Raw genomic sequence first — 22,846 nt, 5'->3', positions numbered from 1 at the left:
AAACACCAGTTTGATTTTGGAACTCAAAATGTGATGACAGGAACACAAGGATTTATCAGCCATTTGTGAGTTAGGTTTTGCAGAGAACTGCAGTTCCAAAGAGCAGATGACTGCACTATAGGCACATTAAGAATCAAAGAATCATGGTGTTTGTCTAACAAGAATTTGGTAGATTCACTCCACCCCTGCAGAAATCAGTGGCTGGATGACATCATATTGTCACAGAAGTCCCACAGGGTGTTTCTTATATTCTCACTCCTATGAATTTGCTTTTCACACAGAAAATGGGGATTCAGCACACCTATAGCTCTGGGGTAAGCTGTCATCTCTGTTTTTTCAAAGGAAAACATGTGCTTTGTTTACCAGTGACCTTGCAGCTTTCTTAGCCAACTTCCCAGCCAGTGCAGCACAGACCAAACTGTGGGCTGCTGAACTGTGGGCTACTCTGTGGGACACAACACCCTACTCCTGGAGCTGAAGAAAAAAATTCAGTAGCTAGGGGCTCTCACAGCCCCACTGGCCAGGGATCAGCATGGCAAGATCTACTGGCTGGCTCTGGTCAGCAAAGCTTTGTTTCCTAGAGGTGTGTCCTGTCCAGACCAGGTTCCTGGCTGGATACAAAGCAAAGGCTTGCAAAGACCATGGTGCAAAACTTCCACTACATGACACAAATCAATCAAGAACTCTGCGGTTCCAATGCTGCCAAGATAAAGCAGCGACAAAAGTCAAATCCTGTGGCTACCTGAGAGTATTATATTTTTAAAGACGTTTTTTTGAGAATATTTTCAGTGTCACCAGTGACTGCTTCTCCTTAGGGGTGGCCACAGTTGAGTGGCAGATTAATTGAAGTCGTCTTTTTAGCTTGCATGTAAAGATCTCATTCTGGGGATCTACAGCTATATCAGTTGATAAATAGATGTCACTTAGTACATAGAACCGGCCATGAATACTCTTCAGGTTATACTGCAAATGGTCAGACTGGAGTAAAAAGGTGCACTTAGTGGCAAAGACTCATCATGAAGTGGATTTGGAAGTTTATTCTCTTCTGATGCTTATTTACTTTTTCCTGCCAGCCAGGCGTTGTAACAACTGACTAAGAAAAGAAATCATAGTGAAAGCATCTATGCATGCTTCCCCACTGATTCAGCTGGACTTGAAGTACACACTAGGAGTGCCAAAACACCCAGGCTCTGGTCTAGCTCATTGCTCTTTGATATCTTCTGGCCAGAAAATGGTTGTTGCGTGCATTGGGCAAAACGATGTGTTTCTGTTGTTGACTCACATCCTCTTAGCTATTGGATATACTCACTGGCCTAATCTCTGTTTTACCTTTTAACTGAACCAGGATCCTAGTCCAGGGTAACCCTGGTTTCTCCATCTACAGCTCCGAATCCTAATGGCCCTTGGAAAATAATGTTTTGGTTATTTTTCCCATTTGCATACAAATATTAGCAAGGGTAAATTCTAAAGAAAGACTTCTAAAGAAACAAGTCTTCTATGTGCTGTTTTGCTTGCTGCATTTGGAGTTTTGCATAGTTTCTAGGAGGTCTGTGGTTTAGAAAATTGGACAGTGATGTCAGGAGTGATGTGGAACACGGCTTTCTAATTAAGATGTTTAAACATATCTGTGCAACAGGATCAAGCTTATTCGGGTTTTTTCTTCTTTTAATTGTTGGCTGTGTGTCAGCATGCCAGATATATTTTCCCCAGTTTTTCAGCTTTCCACTCTTCTTTCTTTCATCAAGGCCTCAGATCAACCTAGGACTGCTCACAGACCTCTAGTCTATCAGGATATTGCATCTCATTGCATGACAGGCTTTTCTGCTAACCACAATTTTGAATAACGTTCATAAAATCTGAAAGCCTTAACCACGCGACTGAAGACTCATTTCATAAACCATCTCCCTGGCAGACAGAAATGAACTTTTCTATGCAAAACAGAACAGCTTTGACCACAACTATTGAAAGATGTCCTCCCCAGGAGGACTTGGCCATGGGAAGTGGCTGGTGAAGCATCAGGGTTGATGTCTCTCTGGGCAGAGAAGCACCATGGGGCTAGGTCTCCATTCAGCATAGACAAAAACTCTCCTTTCTATGGGGTAACAGTTGCTGAGGGTATTGGTGTCCTGGCTTGTAAAATAAGCATATATTCTATTTGCCATCTGTTGGGCAGTTTTCTTATCTTTTCCAAGAACAATGTCTCCCTGCGGGGAGATATCTTCTGTTAATGGACCATTGAATGGCTCACTGCATGACTGAGAGAGTTACATCATCCCATTGTGAGATGCTCCACCCAGAGGGAGGAGCCAAGCATCCCTACCTGCATAAAATCAGCATTTCTTGGGACATCAACTCAGCCTCTTCACTGGATTCCCAGAGGAAGACCAGGCCCATCTACTCTATCACCAGACCTTCAGAGAAAACTACACCCTTCTATGGGATCATCGCTTCAGCAGCATTTCATCCACCACTACAGGGGGAGCAGCCACCATTTAACTGGACTATCACCAACACCCTGAGTCCTCAGGGTGTCAGGTTTCTGACTCTATTAGTAGGTTTTTTTGTACTAATTACATGTTTTTAAATTTAGTTTTTTCCTAGTACAGAACTGTTATTCCCATATCTTTGCCTGAGAGCCTTTTTATTTTGAAAGTGTGGTAATTTGGAGGGAGGGGGTTTACCTTTTCCATTTCATGGGAGGCCCTTGCCTTCCTTCACAGACTCCTGTCTTTTCAAACCAAGACAATTGGGAACCTTCTCTTTCAGCTCCTTCTTTGTGGAGCTCAACCCTGTGGGCTCCCTCTGAGGATGCCAAGTCGATCAAATCCCACTAGGGGCATATGGGGGGAAAAATTAAGTTAGGGACTATGACAGGATTTAGCTATGAAGTAAGAGTGAGCTGCTTAATTTGTCCACAGTTACTGTACAAATGCCCACAGTGACAGGTATCAATGGTCTGAGTTTTCCTGGAATGAGTTTTGAACACTAGCATCTAACAGCAGAAGTTGGACACAAAAAACTGCCATTAATTTCATCAATCAGTTATTGAGCAAACAATGTGGCCAACAATGTGACCCCCAGATCCTTCCCTGGAAGTCAGTGTGAGCCTGCTCAGCATCATGGAAAACAGCTGGAGAAACAGCCACTCAAAGGCATGGATCCTTTTTTAACCTCTGTGCTACCATTTTTTTGAAAAACAGAATTTCCATCACATATGAAATTCTGTCACTTCCATATTTGTGTTCATACTGATTCAGAAGGAATACAAGATGTTTTGAGATTTTGGAGATAAAGAGTACCTCCAACCTCAGTGAATTTCACTTTAATGAGGAAGATTTCTTTCTCCCTAATACTAAATGAGTAACATCAAATACAATGAGTGAATACACCAAATCATGATTTGACAAATGGAAAGAAATTAATTGAGTACCCTAGGAGAACTAATTACAGCCTGTCAGCATGATCTGCTGAGAATGTTCCTACAGAGAGCTTCAGTTTGAGAGAACTTTAGTGTTCAAAGGAGATGTCACCAGAAAAGGCATTACACCTGCATCCCTGCATACGGCTCTCCAAATCTGAGGCTGTGTCTTTGCATCATCTCACTACTACTCTTTTCATTATTGCACTACTAAAATGCAAAAGGAAGCTACATATGTGAGCAATTAAAGCTCAGGAAAAGTTTCTAAATGCATTATTCTCTACTAGCAGGGGAATAGATGAGGGAAAAAATAAAAATGTTTGTGATTGAGGGTTTTTCTTTTTTAACGGGTAAGTCGTATTTAAAGCTAGTGATATATTTGTTTACCGCCACACCTATTTGGCAAGAATCCTGTACCAGTACACTATTAATGAAAAATCATGTTCCCACATCTAGGAAATGTCTTGCGTGTGATTACTCTAGAGGTGGACTGTGTCCAAAATTCTGTGCATTCAGACTGAATGAAAAGCTCAGGCCAGCACAGATTGCCAAGAAACCTGGGCTCAGCCGGGGATGGGTGTTTGTCAGACTCTGTTACCACGAACTTGGTAACACAGGTCTATGAACTTGGGGAGCAATCTGCTTACAAATTGGACAGGGGCATAAGGGAGAGATATCATTTCTACATGATTTTAAAATATATTGCCCTTCTCTTTCTATGTACAAGAACCACATGTCAGTGACAGCTCCAAACACAGAAATTAACCTCAGTTGTTGTAAAACATGCAGGTCTGGTAAAGACATGAGTGATCAGTGTTCATACCTTTTGCTTCAGCTGTAAAACTGTCTGCTTTATTTGATGTAATTCCTTACAAGAGGCACAACATGTCCCCGGTTTCGCCACATTTTCAGATTTCTCAGGAAGCCCAGCTGAAAGAAAGCAGTTTCCACTATATATGTAAAGATCCAAAAGAAAGAAATTCATAAAGTGATAGCAAAAGCAACTTGAAGTTTGTTATATTTCCCCAGACTGTGAAAAGAGAAGGGAATCCTACCATTATTAATTCTTTGACTCTGAATTTCTGTGTAAGGCTGAGAAACTTTGCAGGAACAGCTCTGAGCACATTTTTAAAGCAGCTGTTTCCAGTTAACAGTCCCCAGAGAATTCATTTGTTTAATACCTGGAAAAGTTCACACCCCTTATTTTATCTTTTTGTTTAGGGTAGACTAACCCCATAGATCTGAACTGACTTACAGTCCCCTGAAGAGCAAATTTTCATATGCTATAAATTACAGTAAAATCCCTCAGAATATGCTTATTTTGCTCATTTTGCAGAAACTGCTCTTTATCATCATGGGTTATTCTGCATGTGATGGAATCAGCCTGAGCAGAGATGGGGATTGAGATTAATGACAGGGATTTAAATCCACACAAGAAGAAGGGTCACATCTGTTGATACTATGCATTCTTTTCAAGAATCCATTAAATTATTCAAACTGTGTGAGATATTGCAAATGTTATTTTTGTCCTTTTCCCAGTACCATACACAGTCAAGCAGTTCTGCATTGCAAGCAAACAAGCATTGTTGTAACAGATGTTTGCTTAAAGACAAATCTGGTTTCCAAACCACAGAGTGACACATACTGGCAAACTCTAGGTGAGTTTTTTTTCACTTCAACATTGCTGAGAAATATCAAGTCTATTGAGGCTTTGCACATGATATGTAGCCTTGTATGATGTTACCTGGGAGGGTTGCTGGGTGTGCTTGAACACTGACCTTTCAGAGCATATCACACAATGGAAAAACTCTGCAGGTGCTCCTCTTAAAGCCAGGGAATCTTCAAAGTCTTTCAAAAGGATCAACTGCATCGTGCTGAGTTACTGTGTTGCACTTGTCTCTTGGACACACCCTTAAATGCCCTTCGTCTTCTCGAAAATATGTGTTGATTTTGAGACATCTGCATCTTTTAAAATGAACCCTGAAGATTCTAATACTAAAAATATTACGTGCTACTTGACTTTAAATATTTGCAGGGTCCAGTACAGAAGATTGCAACTATCTGATGGTTGTCTACGGACCACCTATGCACATATTTAGGAAAGTATATTTATTCCATTGGCTATAATGACATATTGATTTTAGAAGACAAAAACTAATCTCCTTATTTGCTAATCAGTTAGGAGAGAGATGTAAGGGCAAGATGCTGGAATAACCAGGAACATTAAGACAGCTATTAGTACTGAACTGATTGGAAAATTGGGGCCTGTTTTTTTTCCCCAGTCACGAACTGCCTGTTCCCATGCCTGCACTCCAACAGCCTTATTATATTACATATATTATTTGCCATTTTTATGGCAGCAAGCACACTGCTGTTTGACCTTCCCAGCTCTTTCCTCAGCACAGGTTTGGTACCTGATCAGCTTTCTGTGCAGTGTTCAGATGGCTCCAAGTTTTAAGTCCAGATGGCACTACTTGGTGTTCTCCAATGCACTCTACACAGCACAGAATAGAATTTCACCAAATTTCAGCTATGCTGGATGCAAGGCTACTTAGCCACAAGATCTCCCAGAGGAACTCCAGCATTTTTGTGAAGGTACCAGAATACACAGTATATGCTGCTTTCCTTCTTCTCTCCTATATTCCTAATGCTAATCATTTTTTTGCCTTTGATTCCCTCCAAAACCTCTTTGCCCATAAACCTTTCTCTTGTAGATGAAATAATCTGCACCATGCAGGGCATTTTTTTTCCTTAAGAGGGAATTGATGTGCTGTAATGAAGACACCACTTTACATTTCTGTAAAATAAATTTGCTCTTGACCACAAGTCAGTTATTGCAGAGTTCTTCCTCCCTCTCCAATTTTTCATCTTCCTTTAGAAGACCCCATTGTCTTGACATGTCCATTTTTGGACCTGTGTTGGAGTTACAGAGGGATGTATATGGAGCCATTAGAAAAAAAATCCACTTTTTAAAATTTCTTTTTCAAAGACCAATGAAGTCCGGATTTTGTACTAGTCTCAACAAAAAAATTTCTTGTAATAGCTATCTCACCAAATGAGTTCTATCATTGTGTTAGGAAATGTTGCTGAAAGCAGCACACAGTCATATGGAGAAATTGCCAGAGCCTCTGCTATTGGAAACCTAATGCAATCCCACCACAATCTGTGGAATTTTATGCAGATTAAGAAGCGGTGAATTTACCTTTGTGTTTCATTATAAAACCCACTTTATCCTCCTGAAGGATGTGACACATGGGGCTGACAAGTACACATAAAACACGGCTGTAACAATCCATGGAGATGAATGCTGGGGGGATCAGCTAATGTTTGGGAAATGTCATACCACTGAGATTTCTGCAAAGCCAGCTGGATTGACTTGTTGGAGGAAGAAGTCCAAGATCCTTGTACGAGCAAGCATGAGCTGTGTCTCAGGAGGGAGGTGGAATCCCCCTAACTCATACCAGACAGAGGTGCTGATTTGCCCAGGGAAGGAGTCATCCATCAAACATTCGCTCTACCTCCATCCAACCCTGTATCAGGACCAAACTGCGAGTAAAGTCAGAATAAAGTATGGATAAAGCCAGAAGTCACCTAGGACAGGCCAGCAGAGGCAAAAGACCATTAGATTAAGCCACCCATGCATGGTGCAGAAACTGAAGTCACCTATCAGGGTCAGCTGGGCCGGCACTGAGCAAGGCACTTATATAACTTGTTCCCATTGCACAGACCTACACAAGGAAACGGAAATTATTTTGAAGAAGGCTTAAAACAACCTTATTTTATAAAGGTTCTCAGAACACAAAGTCTAGCTTACATGTGATGGGAGTCCTTTAATCTTGGTGAGATGCTGGTGAGCCCTGTGGCGCCTATTGCTAAGAGATCTGCTTGTGGGAGTGCTGTGTTTTCTTTGTGTATGGGCTCAGAGGCTATGCCTTGCTGATGCTGGAAGAGGAGGAGATGCTGGCAGGGGAGAGCTCTGCGGGAGCTCTTTTGTGGGCGGTCTTCACAGGGAGGCTCTTGAGCTGATCATCTGTGTTGTATTATCTGGGCACAGCCTGCTGAGATGGTTTCATCTGCTACTTCTGCATGGGTAGCTGTATTGTCTCCATCAAACAGGACTGTAGATGCCAGAAAAAATGCTCCCTCTTCTCACATCCACTAACCAACCCAAAGCTCTCTGTCAAGATACTTACAGAGCCAAAAAAAAGTGACCACCTTACAGCCACTTACAGAGCCAAAAAAGTGTCTGAATTGCATCTTTCAGGCATGGAACGATGAGAACCGTGGTGTGTCTCCCGGAAAACATGCTCCCTCGTTAGAAATGGAGATGCGTAACGTGTTTTTCGCTCTCACACTAAATTTTAAAATATAATGTGAACGTTCCGGCTGCGATGAAAAGCGAATGATGTGTTTATTAGGCAGCTGCTCTGGCACGGATGCGGCGCAGGGCTGGGGCTGGCCGCAGGGTGGAGCGTCGCTACAGCTGGTTCCTTACACAGCCCTACCCCTCGGAATGACTTATGGACACGGCTCCTCGTTTTCACCAGAGTCTGAAAATTCGTAACGTTTATGTGGAGTACAGCAGGGTAACTGACCAGAAGGCATCCTTCTTTACTTCGCACAGCTGTTTTGGGAAATATCTGGAGAGACGGTGGGTATTTCATTCCTGATTATCTGCTGGAACTGACATTTTTATGTACCGTGTACATTCAGTGTAAAAATGATGGCTTTCAAACAGCAGAATCATTTCCATAGCCATGAATATTTTGAATGGTTGGTTATCCTGAATGCTTTGGACTTTACTGTATAAAGAAATTTGAACTACACAGAGGAATATTTTTAAAAAACTGTTTGTAGAGGGATTATCGAGGTTATTTATCACATATACGCACACACACTCTGATAAGGAAAAAAAAATTAAAACTACAAGGAACCACTAAAGTTAGTGGAGTGGCTCCAGTTACACACTTTCAGATGAAAATCAAAATTATAAATTGCTGTGGCCATCCAGTGGGATTTGGATCACACTGTGGTACCACATACAAGCATTAATTGATGAACCTGTGGTAAGTCACCATTCATCAAAAGTTGTTTGGGTTTTTTCCCAGACCACTGTTCTCTTCCTCCTTTCTTTTTAAATTTTCATATCAGTGTTTACTCTGTAGTATTCTAAGTGCTGTAATTTAATAACTGTGATGAGATCAAAACCTTTAAAGTAATTTGTACACAGCACATGTATACACTTTCAACCAATAGTGAGATGCAAGAACAAGCCCTTACATTTACTCCTTTCCCCTTACATTTCATTTTCAAAAAAAAAAGAAAAAAAAGAAAAAAAAGAAAAAAAAAAAAGAAAAAAAAAAAAGAAAAAAAAAAAAAGACCCCAGCCACAGGACACACAGTTTGACATAGTTGCAGGTCAGCAGCATTTGGTCTTGGTCAATTTAGTTTAGAAATTGATTTAAGCAAGGCTTGGAAAATGTGTTGGACCCCCAAGCACATATTTTTTGAGCCTCTAAGGGCCAGTGCGTACTAGCCATCCAACCCAGGGCCATTTGCTAATCTCAGATGTGAATGTGTAAATATGAATTAAAGTTACTGAAACTATTTAATTAACAGGTGAAATCAGTGAAAATTTTTAAGGCTCTTCATCTGGTAAGACTTTTTCCTATGTCTCCTTAGATCTGGACCATTAAAAAGTTATAATCCAGGCTGGTATTGGAGCAAACTATGGCTTCTAGCAACTGGGTCCAGCAGGAATGCTCTAACTGAATCTGTAGTGGTAAATTTCATAATTCAGCCATTCTTCCTCCCTAGGAGAAGATGTCTTCCACATTGTCCAGTGTACTTGTGCAATGGAGGAGAGATTGTAGCAGGGCTGCTCCACAGGTGCTCAGGTGCCCAGCAAACTGCCCAGATACCCCAGGAGCATCAGCTACATCCCAGCTTTGGACCTCCAGCTCCAAGTGTAGCATTGGGAGCAGCTCCTCTTCATGACAGATAAACCCTTTAGGCATCCATTTGTCCCAGGACATTTAATCTGCACTAAAACCTGCCTTTATCTCCTTTGGTGCATGTCCTGCCATCCTCCTCCCGGATGTAGCCTTCATGACATTCGCACCTGTAGCTGCCCACGGTGTTGACACAGATCTGAGAGCACAGAGTCCCGTTGCTCGTGGCACACTCATCGATATCTGGAGAGAAGCAGAAATTAAAAATGTCCTGTAGCTGCAGGTTTCAGACCTCCAACACAATAAAAGACTTCCTTTAAAGGTAAAAAGAGATTTTGTGGTTAAACGAACAAGTAATTGGAGCACCGCAATTGAAGCTGGAGTCTTTGGTCTGGAGCTTTGGGCAAGCTGCACTATTATTATTACTAACACACTTGGCATTTTATCAATGAATATTGTTTGAAAGTCTCCTTGCATTGAAAATCTCACAAGGAAAGCTTAATCCTGCAAACCTTGGCTCCCTGGCATGGCAAACCATGCAGGGCTGGGCAGGAATAGCCACAGCAGGACCACATGTAAACTATATACTGGCCATCTGAATCAAACTCCAAGGATTAGTTTTAGTAATTAGGCCTGGTGATAATGCTTCAATATTCAGCATACATGGCTCACAACCAGCAGAAGGAATTAAAGGAAAAATTACATCAGCGCAACACTTCAAAGTGTTTGGGTGTGCAAGTCTTGTTGTAGGTAATAACTCCTAATAATTTCAGGGACATCTAGATCTCTTAATTTGAAACACAGTTAACCCCCACATTTCTTCTGTAATAATATTGAGAATAAGAAAGGTTTCAGATCCAAACTGACTCCTAAAAGACTCAAGAGAGCAGGGTAAATCATTAACCAGGGAGCCACTCAACATACTCATCTACCCACCCAGGCAGTAAGGCTTCTCTCTGTTCCTGTGCCTCTCCCGATCATAGCGGTATCCAGGATAGCAAGTGCATAAGACTCTTCCAAAATTATCTGTGCACTGCTGTTCACAGGGAGCTTCGGCACAGACATCGTAGTCTAAGGGAGAGATAAACATGGTTAGGAAAAATACCAAAGTCAGTAGATGGATTATACTTGCAAACATTTCACCTCTCTGCTAATTAATATAAAGTTGAGTTACATTGTTTTTAAGGACTGAAGGAACCTAGATATAAAACATTCATGAGACATAAGCAAAGAAGTATATTAAAATTGTAATTGCTATTCACAGCTTTACAGTAGTTAGACTATTTCTTAAAGCTGTATTTTAAGCAAGGGTCCCTTTTGCATTTGGCAGATTTTAGGAGTTCTTTTCACAGAAATATTAAATTACCTAAAACATTCTTTTAGTTTTCTTCAACAGATTTTTCAGTCTGATAGCAACATTTCCTATGCAGAACACTGTGAAAAACCATGAGGTTAACTGCCAAAGCCAGGCAGAAAATATACCACAAGGGAAAGTTAATTACATCACATGCTAATTATTCAAAGCCAGATATAACCCTTCTAGCAAACAGTGCATTGTTACAAACCCATCATCTCTCTTAATAGCTGCAGTGTGCAGATCGGGGTATGTAATTGAAATCCCAAAAGACTGAATTTCCTGTTTCAAACCCAAAGGAGGGAAAATCTGTTTCTATTTTTACTGCTGTATAGCAGCAGAAATGAAGCCTCGGGGATGGACACCAGAGCACAGTGGGGTTTGACCCACATCCCTGTCCTATCAGGGGTTGGATGTGACCTGGGGCTGGATGTGGCTGGATGTGACCTGGCATGGTGCTGGTGGCAGGGCTGGGGGCGAAGGACAACTCCTAGCTATGGGTGTGAAGGTTTTGCAGCACCATTGGAAACATCTGCCAGGAGACACCAGGACCTCAAGTGCCATCTGGTCTCAAAACCAGCTTGGGCACAGTGTGCCCAAGATCAGATTTTACACCAAAGCAAGTGGCAGTTTCTGTGACCATTTCAGAGAACATCACTCTGCAGAGAGCATCCAGGTGGCTGTGACAATACAGTGAGTGGGCACTGGGGGCCACAGCAGAAATATCTCATCCATGCTCCAGACCAAACCTGTCCAAACAACATCTAAGTGGTTCAAGCAAGTTCCCAGCAAAGCACTGTGTTTCAATACATATAATTAAAAGTCATTATTGACTCACCCTAATGACTAGCAGATACCCCTGGGTATGATGATTGCTCCAAACAATTAAAATGAGCTAAGAGATGGTAAAGCAAATGAAAACACATTTTCTGTACTAAGTATATAGACCACATGCCTAGCACTGTGATTGAAAGTGACAACATGCCAAAATACAGAAAAGCACAAAATGAGACTTAATAAGATGCTGTATCTCACACCAGAACCCCTTAGAAAAAAAAAAAAAGTACTATTGTAATAGACATACTACTGTAATAGTGACAAGCATTCTGTTTGTCACCTCCTGAATAGCAGGCATCCTTTCTTTCCTTCTTGCTTCACAACTTGAAGTCTGCCCACAGTGCTGTGGTGGTGAATGGCAATGCTAGGACCCCCTGCAGTAACCAGTGACGAACAGTGCAGAGCCATGAAACGAAAGCATAACTCTTGCATTCAAACTGTTCAGTCTAGGGGTTGTTTGGGCTCTTTAGGTGATGCTGGGTGGTAAACTCCTGTTACATTTGGCGCTACTAAATAGTGCCAAATTTAAAGCATTGCTGGTATTTTTCCTAGGCATAGTTGCAGTCTTTGTTTTCCACTGAAACAAAATCAGAGTGAGAACAGGATGGTATGTCCAGCATGGAGGTGAATGTGCTGCTCCTTACCCAGTGTACCCACTCAGGTGTGAGACTTGGCCTGTGCCATGTTCAGCTATTCAGAGCAGAGGTAAAACAAGCTCTGGCCTCCATGTGCTTTCATGAATAGATGTACCCTAACAAAATCAGAAAAAACAATGCTGGAAGGGGTCATCTCCCATCACAAGCAGGAGTAACTATGCATAAACATCTCCTGGTTTTCGTTTTCCTTAAGGGATGGATATGGCTTGCCTAGCAGTCTAGTCCCAAGATGAAATATCCTTGCAGACAGAAAGCTTTTTACTCATATCTAATCCAAACTCCCCTTCCATTCACTTAGGCCCATTATTTTTTCCCTCTTCTCCTCTGCCATAAAGAACAGTTTACCTTCCCCCTTGCAGCAAGTTTTCACATACCTAAAAACTTTTATCATGTCTCCCCTCAACCTCCTTTTTTTCTAGACTAAACAATGCCAGTTCTTTTTATCCGTCTGTCGCCAAATTTAATGTAACCAGTCTTTGAACATGTCTACCTCAGCACAGCTCCATCAAGTCCATTGCCTCATTTACTTTCACACAAAGCTGTGGAAGGGTCCAGGAAGGACAAATATCACTGCTGGTGGTCCCACACAGTCGACCCAGATCACATAATGGCTGTAGGCAGGTCCCAGGTCCCAGAGCTGTATCCCCAGGGCTTTGGTCCCAGGTAACATGACTTCCCTAGAAACAGTTCACACAGCTGAGATGAAACTAGGCAAAAGCTGCTGCACCACCTGTGTGTGCTCTGCAGAACTGGAGGTGAACTTTCCCTCCTGTGTTCAAACCCCTTTTTTGCCAGCCTAAGAAATGTGGTTTGAGGATGAATCAAAACCATACAATGAGGATCAGGCTGTTCCAGACTTTAGGAAAATACAAAAGTCAAAGCAGAATAACAAATGTTTCTGAATAAGTTTCAATGAACTCAGAAATGACAATATAGCATGGAAAGTTGTACCAAGGAAATTTTTGAAACAACATTAGTAAGGAAAGAGCAGGTCTGACTATAGTTGACCTGTAAGAGAATATTTTACTCTGAATTCTTCCACAGCCAACTCAGGAAACAAACCAGCAGTAGGAAGGGTGGTCTCCAAAATAAACTGCTTCATACTGCATCTGTCCCTTCTTCACTCTATGACACCATGAGACAGGACCCAAGACTGGATTTGGCTGGAGCAGTGAGTCCCCAGAGCAAAGAAAAAAGAGATCACACAGGAGAAAAAGGCAAGGAGCTGTTTTTTAATCCACTTTGCTGAACAGGTGGAGCAGGAAGAGATGCTACAGAAAGAATCAGACATGGAAGTATCTCCACTCAGTGTTTCCTGAGGATCATTGCTTCCTGGTCCTGCAGCTGAAAGCCACAGTGAGAAGGTGAGTACAAAACAGATGAAATGCAGAAATTGGAGGCATAGACTCATACTATACTACATTGATTTCTGTTCCTTTTCAAGGGCAGATGAAAAATAACAGGATGAAAACCAGTAAGGGACGTGGACAAAGCTACAAACCTTTGGGAAAGAATCTGTTTAAGGAACAGCTGTCCCAGAAGGATATTGGTGTGTTCCCCAGGCAGCTATAAAAGGCTGGAAAAGGGAGGATCTATACCTCTGTCAACCCTCCTCCCTGCAGCCACTGCTAAATCATAGAGAAGACGGGGCTGGAACTACTTCTCACAGTTTCAATGTGCCAGTACTGGATTAAAAGGTGCAGATGTGCTCTAATAAACTCACATCTGTAATGCATTTATGTGTCTGTTTGGAGATATGGATTTCATACAGCTACTCTGTCAAGATTATGCCAAAACAACGTGTGAGGAGCCAAGTGATGTCTTGTAACAGAGTGAAATGAATACTTCAGTGAATCATGTTTCTTGTCCCTATACCAAGGGCCTGAGATTGTCTTGAATGTTATAGTAACTGCTGTAGTCTCTGAAGTTCCAGGCAAAATACAGATAAAGCTGAAAAGGGGGAATGGAGAAACAAAGGGAGAGAAGCCACAGCCAGCAGAGAATTGAATTAGGGGCAGAAACTCTCAGCATACTGAAATGCAGTTAAAAGACAGGATTAGACAAAGTCAGTCGGCTGTGCTTTCATAATCACCTAACATTTTGGGAGATGAGAATTAGAAGCCAAAGTAATAAATTGCCATGGCTCTCATTTTATTTTTGCTCCTATTAATTCTCTTGCTGTATCCATTATATTCATTGAGTAGCCAGTACATTAACATCTTAAATTCATAGGAAAGCTGAAGGCCAGACTGTAGAGTCCTGGCTTCTTTCCACCCTAAAAAGATTCAGGAATTCTGCCTCCAATACACACAACTGCCTCTTCCAAGTGTCCATCTCACACTGGAGCTGTCACCCATATTACACACACTGAGACAAAGCTCACAGGAAAACCATGGGATGAGGACCTATGTGTGAGCACCAATTTCACCCAAGCCCTACACAGCTCCTCCAGGCACAGGGTCATCATGAGCTGTTTCCCCTCTTTTTTTTCTCCCTGTCCCTATCCCCATCAATCCACCAATTGTTTTAGTGTTTCTAGCCAGCAGCAAAGAAGACACAAATTAAAAACAACAACAGCAACAAACCCACAACAAACCCACAAGGATTAGAGTTTGGGTTGTAATCCCTTTAGGCTAGACACTGCAACTCAAAACCAGCTGATTCTCCAGTATGTTGATTTGTCACTTTTTTCCCAAAACATCACAGTCACAAACTAGGAAAATTCTCAGACCAAATCAAGGCTTTCCATATATCATCAATTAGAAGAATATGTTGTCATAGATCAACTTTTTAACTTGTAAAAAAAAAAAAAGTTTATTGGCATGTTGTCTCTGGACATTTGCTCCTGCCTGGCAGTTCCTGTGGTCCAACAAATTCAGAGCCAGTTTCATCCAAATCAGATCCATTTTTACTACTGCACACTGAACTATTCTGATTAAATCTGCATCTTACTTGGCCCCTGGTGACTAGGAAGCCATGCCCATTGGAAATTAAAGGCAGGACTAACTCACCTACTCACCATCTTCCTGTGCGCTGACAAGTCAGCTGTACCAGCTCCGAGGGAAAAAAGGGGAAAGCCATCTTCCATGAAAGATGCACAGAGTGCTCCCAGCTACCTAGCCAAGGGCAGAACATATTCTTCTGTCTGCAGAGCAGCAGGTCATGGCACAAGATCTGTGCAGCCATGTGTACTTAGGGGAGGATCAAGGCATGGCATGCTAAGCAGCACTTTTGGAAGTTGTTGATCTTTTTATTTTCCAAACAATTTCTGGGAAACAGCTCCTCCCCACAGTGATACATGAAATATGGTGAAGCCTGTGCTTTTGTCAGATTGCTCTTCCAAACAGACAATGTGAAGAAGATGGCAGATGGGGAAAGACAAGTGCATGGGGACATGACGTGTAAGAACAGTGAAATCACATACCTTCAGGGATGCACTGTCCAAGAACAAACTTATAACCCTTACAGCATTTTTTCCTGAAAAACAATAAAATAAATAAATGAATAAATAAATGTATTCTCTATAGATTGGTGCTGCCTTTAGAAACAGCCATAAGTGGATTGTGGATGTGATGAACCAAACAAGATGAAGATTCTGAGCAACTGGAGTTCAGCATTACAGAACACAACAAGGAAATGCACCACCTGGCCCAGGAAGAATTTCACATGGCAGCAAGTCCAGCCACCTCAGGAGCCTGAGGTAGAGTACCCCCCCACTGACCCACCCAACATCCCAAGTAATTTCCAAAAATCCTGCTCTCTTGTGTTGTCTGGATGTTGTCTGGACAGCTCAGTGCTGTCCAAGTACACAACTCAGGTCACCATTTTCATGGTACAGTGAAGGCTGTTCTCAAATATCTGTCACTACATTGTAAACCAGCAGGAAGGGGTAAGTCTCAGTGAGGAGCACACAGAGGATAAATGTTATCAGTAATTTCTTGTCTTCTAATAAACCTGGAGGAGGTAAACTCAATATATTGGGTATTTCAAATGGAGTAAGGGAGAGTATCTTATATAGTCTGAGGTAAAACTGCGGTGTAGAATCAATAGGATCAGACACTTTTCATGTGTCTAAGATATGAACAAAGTCTGAATGCTGAGAAATTAATGTTTCTGACACACTGGCCTGTAATGACATTTAGGTATCCACCTAAACCTGCTGGTTTTCTCTCTAGGCAGAAAACCACATTAAGTCACCCAGGCTCCCATTCAGCCCTCAGGAGCCTTTACAAATGGCTGTGTGCATTATCATCCTGAAAGTCTCTTACTGCAAGGGCCTGGTGACTTTCTAAGGGTCTCATGTTGGTGACTACCTGCTGAAAAAGAAAAAAAAAACCTGCTGTTCAGTGCATTATTACATCAAGTATACATGAATCTGAGGGGAAAAAAATCCCTCAGTATTTTACAAATTCATAGTTTTTTCATGCTTTGAGGACATACTGAAGTATCTCCCAAATAGGGAAACCATCCATTCTGTCTTTTCCTTTGATTCAATAACTAATGCAGAGGAGTGCTAAAGCCATGTCCGTCAATGACACAGCATTCCCCTGGACAACATGCAGCCATCACAAATCATCATTATGTTGAATTTAAATTTCTATCAGTTGCAACTGATGGCTTAAAATAAACAATGCATTTCTCCAAACAATGTAAAAACAAACTTTGGCTCCATATTTTACCCTCTTCCTAAGATTAGCTGGAATATAAATTATGCCTAATGAGCATTGAACATCTGAAGAGGAAGCCTTGCTTTGTTATGCAAACTCATTAGACTTCTCTCCAAACACTGCTGTGAAGTTTTATCTGCAAGACAAACAAATGCAGGAGGAATGAGTTCAAAGGTGCATTGGGGAGGCCGTTCATATGCTGCAAGCCCTGCTGATGGCTTTCTAAGTGCACATTGATCTCTTTCCATCTGCAAAAGAGGCTTCCTTGTAGCTGCTCTTCAGAGGAAGATACAGCCCAGCTTGAGATGAGCAAGGAGAGGAGGACATCCCTACCATAAGATGCTGACCTGTGGGGTTGTGCCAGCCAGAGCTAACCAGCCACGGGGAGCAGCAACTTCCATAATTTGCACCCTTCTCCATGGAATTCCCTCCTTATTTTCAGGTTTAGGACCAGTAAGACCTGTGTCAGCAGACGATGTGATAACCTGCTCCTGGGTAAGGGGTTACCTGCTGGGAACCTTGCAGGAGCTGCCTCTCTTCTCTCAGCTTGTCTGGTCATGGCTTTTGGCTGGATTCATTTGCTTTCTTGTGGCTAAAGTGAGGTTTTATCTGCCTGACTGGATTCTCCCAAAAGCCAAACCACTTGCCCTGATCAAGCCCTTCTCCCACAGCCATACATTGAGAACCCATCACATGCCAGGTTACAGCCATTAAATGCTGCCCTGGCACCCTGACATTGCCCCAAAGGAAGCACAGCCTTGTGCTTTAACTTTCACTTAAAACAACCAGAAAGTCATGTTCCCCTGGTTGATATCCAAGTGCTTGCTAAAATCCCTCTCTTCAGCAACTTCTTGCAGCAATGGGTTCCACAGTGGGATAAGATGGTTTTGAGAAACAATTTCCTTGTTTTCAATACCTCTCAAATTTTTGTTTGAATTTTCCCAAGCCTTTCTGATAAGGAGATTTTGAAATATTTTCTCTAGATGTGTGAAGATTTTTCTGCATTGTGGAAGTTTTAAATTATACTTAAAGAAGTGTTTAGAAGAGGGATGCCATGCCTTCAGACCACATTCCACATGATAATCTCTTCCCAGTTGAAAGTTACAGCATTAGTGTAGCCTGTACTCAATAGCACTCTTATCAGCATAACTTTGCCAGAGAAACCGCTACTTTAGGGTTAATGCAAAGGAAATACAATACAATACGTGTTTCTGTGAACATTACATTGCAGCCCTGGGATTCCTGCATGCTTTAGCTTTCTACATTCTTAAAGTGAAATCTGTCAAATTTATGGACACATGAGCATTTGCAAAGGCATTTTAATAGCAACACTCATTTTCAGACATCCAGCTCCAGGCTGACATATCTAATCAACGTTGCACAGCAGCAATCTCGTTGTACATAATGAGAGGTAAGAAGGGGTTCCTACTGATAATTTTATTTACTGGATAACTTTCAGCAAGGTGGCTGCTATGCAGCTGTACATATGGCTATGCGTGAAACACAAACACAAAGCTGTGTGTTTGAAGCTTCACCACTAAAACCTGGAGCTCCGGGGAAATTAGGTTGATTTCCTAACCTGAAATCTGGCTTAGGATGAAAAGGATGAAGCTTCTGGCAGACTTTTATCTGTTGCAGCTTTTAATGGGGTACTTCAGCAATTAAAAACACAGTAACTTTTGATTTTCATGCAATCTTTACTCAGGAATAGTAAGCTCAAACTGGCAGACGGTTTGGGGTACCATGATTTTGATTAATGCAACGTCCAGCTTTTGTGGTTGTAAGAAAATCTGTAGTGATAAGGACACCCCCAAAGCCAAGTCACCCCCTATTTTTTCTGGTGGAGAAGCAGGGAGATATTGTGCTTCTCTCCTCTGCTATGGAGTTTGAGATGCTTCTGGAAGACTAAATGCCAGAAGATGGGATTTAGGGTCAAACTTTTGATACCAAGAAATATATCCATGACCAGGCAAGTGGCAGATCTCTTTTTTTCGGGATTTGTGGCCTATTACCTGGCAAACTGAGAGAGAAGCTGAACTTCCCAGGAGCTCCCCTGTGTCCCATCACCCGTAGGCCCCCCAGAGTGCCCAACACACAGGGGTGCCTCAGCACAGCTGCTCCATCCTGCAAAGCAGTAGCTGCTTGATAGCATTGCCTCAGACAGGCTGGACGAGAGGCAAGATGGGAGGAATGCAGCTTAATTAAGCCACTGCTTTATTAAGTTAGCTTATCTGGCAGCTATCAGCAGTAAGTCATCCAGCAAGGACCATGTTTTTTTCCCCATAATTGCTTCCACCTGGTGCAGAGCTGCCGTCACCCCAGCCCACATCCTGCTCTGCACGGGACACCATAGTGACACTGTGGAGACACCAATGAGGGCATGCTGAACCCAGAAAATAAATCCACTGTGTGAGAGGGGAGGGAGTCACTCAGGGTCCTACAGCTGCTGAAAATCTTCAGAAATGCAAACAATAACAGGATAAACATTTTAAATTGTAATTAACCTGCATCTGTTTGCAGTAACATGGCAGTGAATTGGGTTATAACAACAGCTGCTCCGTGCATTTATTGAGGTTTTGGAGAGGCAGCTCTAAATCTCTGCAATGAGTCATGCTGAAAAAGATACATGATCATCATTTAGTGATTGAAAAAAAGGGAACCCTAAGGGGAAATGCAAAGAGAAGAAGAAAAATACAAGTTTTGTACTGGTTTCAGACTAAACATAATATGTTAAGGAAGCTCTTGCTAAAGATGTGAAAAGTAGAAAGAGAAAAGTCTGCTCTAAGAAATATTTGCCTCGTAGAAGCAAAGCAGACAGAGAAATCTCTGTGCTGAGCCCAAAAGTGAGTTCTTAGGATAAAATATTGCCTTTACTTTATCCCTAAAATGCTGACAGGCAGTCAGTCTCCAGGCTGACTCCTCCCAGACAGTGGTAGCTCAAGAAGAGGAACTTTATCTCCCATTCACTGGGCTAGGAGAGCACACATGAACAGTTTCTAGAGCTCAGCTGAGGCCTGAGGTCATGCCACTGGAAGATGCAGCAACTCCATAGGTGGTCGGGCAGCTCACATCCCTCCTCTCCAAAACACTCTTTCTGACCTATGAATGTCAGATCAGTTGCAAGTTAGGGGGCAAAAGAGATGCTTAGTATGTCATACAGATTTAAATAGATCAGCACTGTTCTTTCAAGCTGGTGCTGGTAGAAAGCAATGAGAATACACTCAGGAAATGTCTTTAATAAAAACTCTATTTCCTATTGGGAAAGGAGAGGACTTTTTTCAATACCAGACTCCTTCAGCCTAAATCATAACTTGAACTTAGAAGAACTTGTGCTGTGTTCTGAAGACCTGCCAATTACACCTGGCACAGTGTTTTTAATTGCACAAAGGGTCTTTGTTGGTTCCCTCTCCTTATTGTTCCTGCCTGGTGTTTCCTTTTTGATCACCCTGGCTTTGAGAAATAAATGGTGTAGCAAAAATGCAAATATAAAATACAGAAATGAATGTAGAAAAAATAATTAGACATCTATAAATGCAAGCCAGCAAGGTACACTAAAAAACAAACCTAACAAAACCAACCAGAAAACTCACTTTTCTCCTACACGAAATCCAAATGAGCAACAGGTTTGTCTGCCAAAGCATGCACAGACAAAGCCCATCTGCAGCACAAGTGCAGCAGCTCAGTAGCTGTGCACAGTTTTGCCGTAATTCACATAGAGAGAAGATTTATGTCAACATGTTGTAAAACTGAAGCAATGCACTTTATTTTTGTTTGCCTTTCTGTAGGACACATACCGAAATCTTGAGTAAGAGGGGATGGCCTCCCTGCAGACACTTGCTCAGCATACACTTTGCCGTGATTTCCAGACTTAGTCCTTTTTCACAGTTTTGTAAAGAGATAATTTATGTTCACACTGGGTGTAATGCAAGATCCAAGGCCGGCCCAAGCTCTTCCTGTCATCATCACAGCTGAGGGCAAATAACCCAAATACAGTGAAGTCTTCCAATATTGCAGCACCTATGACTGCTGTGTGTAGCTGGTGCTTCTTTATTTCTTTTAACTGACTGATCAGGATTTGCCTGAACAACCCTGGGGAGCTCAGACCTCCGAGAGCAAGTCACTGCAGTTTACTAGCTGATTTCTGGTAAAAGCAATGCATGAGACTAAGTCTTGTTTTTTGTTAGCTATTAAAGTCAAATAATTTTGCCCACATATAATGGTTTTATTTCTCTTAGCAGGGGAAAAAAAGGCGCCCTGCTATCTGCTCTTTTGCTCAACTGTGGCTATTAAGTCAGATACCAGAAATGAAATCACATTCCAGTCATTGCTAATGGGAAGGTTTTGATAAGATTCACAGTTCCTGGACTCCTCTTGTGTGAACACAAGCCAGGGACCAGATCCTCCCCTGGAAAAAGCCACATACCTCTCTTGACTCTAAGGAACTGTGCCAGTGCTTACCCTGGGAGACCCTGACTGATGCTCTTGAAAGCTTTCAGACACACTCCTTGGCTGCTTCTTACTGTTAACTGACCCTTCCCCTCCTCGAAGTGCTGTTTCATGTCATCTTTTTATGGCCAAAGGGATTTTTATGGTGGCAGAGCATAAACTGTAGTTCCTTCTTCTCGGAAGAGACCTTCCAAACCAATATGATCGTTTACAGCCCCTGCAGAGCACAATATTTGTGAATGCTTGAAGCTCATTCCTTTTTAAAAGAGAATAAAAGTACTTTGAGGTGTGGAAGAAGCTCTCTACCCCACATGGGTATCAGTGGGGCTTGGAGTTGCTGAACCGCGTGAAACTGAAAGATGCACAAAAAACAAAACCTCACAGGTCTGGCAAATTTAGCCACCAATAAAATACTCTGTTTTTTTTTCTAGGACACCCTAGGCCTCTGTTCTCCATAGGCACAGTGCAGGATGTCTCTCCCAATGGGGTTTGTGGTTTTACTTAAGTAAATGAGATGTGGTGAGGTGTTCAGTAGCAGTTTCAAACAACAACAAAGCAGGGAGACCATTCTCCCAACCCATCTCCCTGCATCAGCAGATCAGCACTCCCAGGAGACCATCTTTTTTGGACTTTCTTAGGGCTTCAGGATGCAGAGAAAGGGCTTGATGTGAAAACCCAGCAGGCAGCCGCAACAGAAAAAAATTCTCATGAGCTTCTGCTCATTGCAGAAAGAACTGGCAACTAAACCTCAGCTTTCTATATCTATTTTGGGCAGAAGAAAAAGACCTTTGGAAACATTTCCTGTGACCTCCCTTTCAATGTGTAACTTAAAGATGCTGTTGTTGTGAAACATAAAGATGCTCTTGGGATTTCAACATGAGCCACAGAGACCACGGTTCTATGCTTTTGGGGAAGTCATGAATCTGTGCAACAGGGCCAGAACCAACATTTTCCCTGACTGATTCCTGGCCCACCCAGAGCCACGGGGCCGCAAAAGTATTGACCAAGCACAGGCTAATCAGCATCTTTTTCTGCAGAGCAGCCCAACTGGCAGCACTGGTAACCATCAGACCTGTGTCTCACTTAGCATACTAGTGTCCAAAAATGACTAAATAAAATCTGCCTGTGAATGTCCCCTAAGCAAAGAAGGAAACTCTCAGCAGGAAAACGTTATGCAACTTTGAAAAAGTAATGACCTCGGCTGCCACTGGAAAAGCCATTTGTTGGGTATTTTACATGCATGTAAACATCATCTTTGAAATCACATATGAGATTCCTTCAAGTGCTAGACTGTACTTTCTTCTGCTCTTTCCTGGATTTTTATTTCATAGTTGCTTTTTCATAACACAAGGGAATGCTCATGTGGTTTATCACTTATGTGATTTAACACATCAAAAATAGCAGAATGATTAAAAAAAGGCTTTTGACTGTTTTCATCTGCTTAGACTCAGCTGTCAGGTTTGTCCTGCTCTCTTTTCTACCAAATTTATTTTATTTGCTGGCATTGTATCAAGAAA

General features: G+C 42.0%; 1 protein-coding gene across 1 annotated transcript in view; it reads right to left on the bottom strand.

Annotated features, from left to right (window-relative positions):
• The window catches only part of CCBE1 (collagen and calcium binding EGF domains 1), a 92,584-nt gene that overhangs the window by 6,064 nt on the left and 63,674 nt on the right, over positions 1-22,846 (bottom strand). The window contains exons 3-6 of the mRNA XM_054002641.1: positions 15,641-15,693; positions 10,306-10,440; positions 9,475-9,612; positions 4,242-4,348 (exon numbers count right to left, since the gene is read on the bottom strand). Of these exons, the coding sequence (XP_053858616.1) occupies positions 4,242-4,348; positions 9,475-9,612; positions 10,306-10,440; positions 15,641-15,693 (433 nt within the window). The remainder of the gene's footprint in view (positions 1-4,241; positions 4,349-9,474; positions 9,613-10,305; positions 10,441-15,640; positions 15,694-22,846) is intronic.

This window comes from Vidua macroura, chromosome Z (assembly GCF_024509145.1).
Source record: "Vidua macroura isolate BioBank_ID:100142 chromosome Z, ASM2450914v1, whole genome shotgun sequence".
NCBI lineage: Eukaryota > Metazoa > Chordata > Aves > Passeriformes > Viduidae > Vidua > Vidua macroura.
The sequence above is the reverse complement of the archived record's forward strand: the minus strand, read 5'-3'. Positions and strand labels throughout refer to the sequence as shown.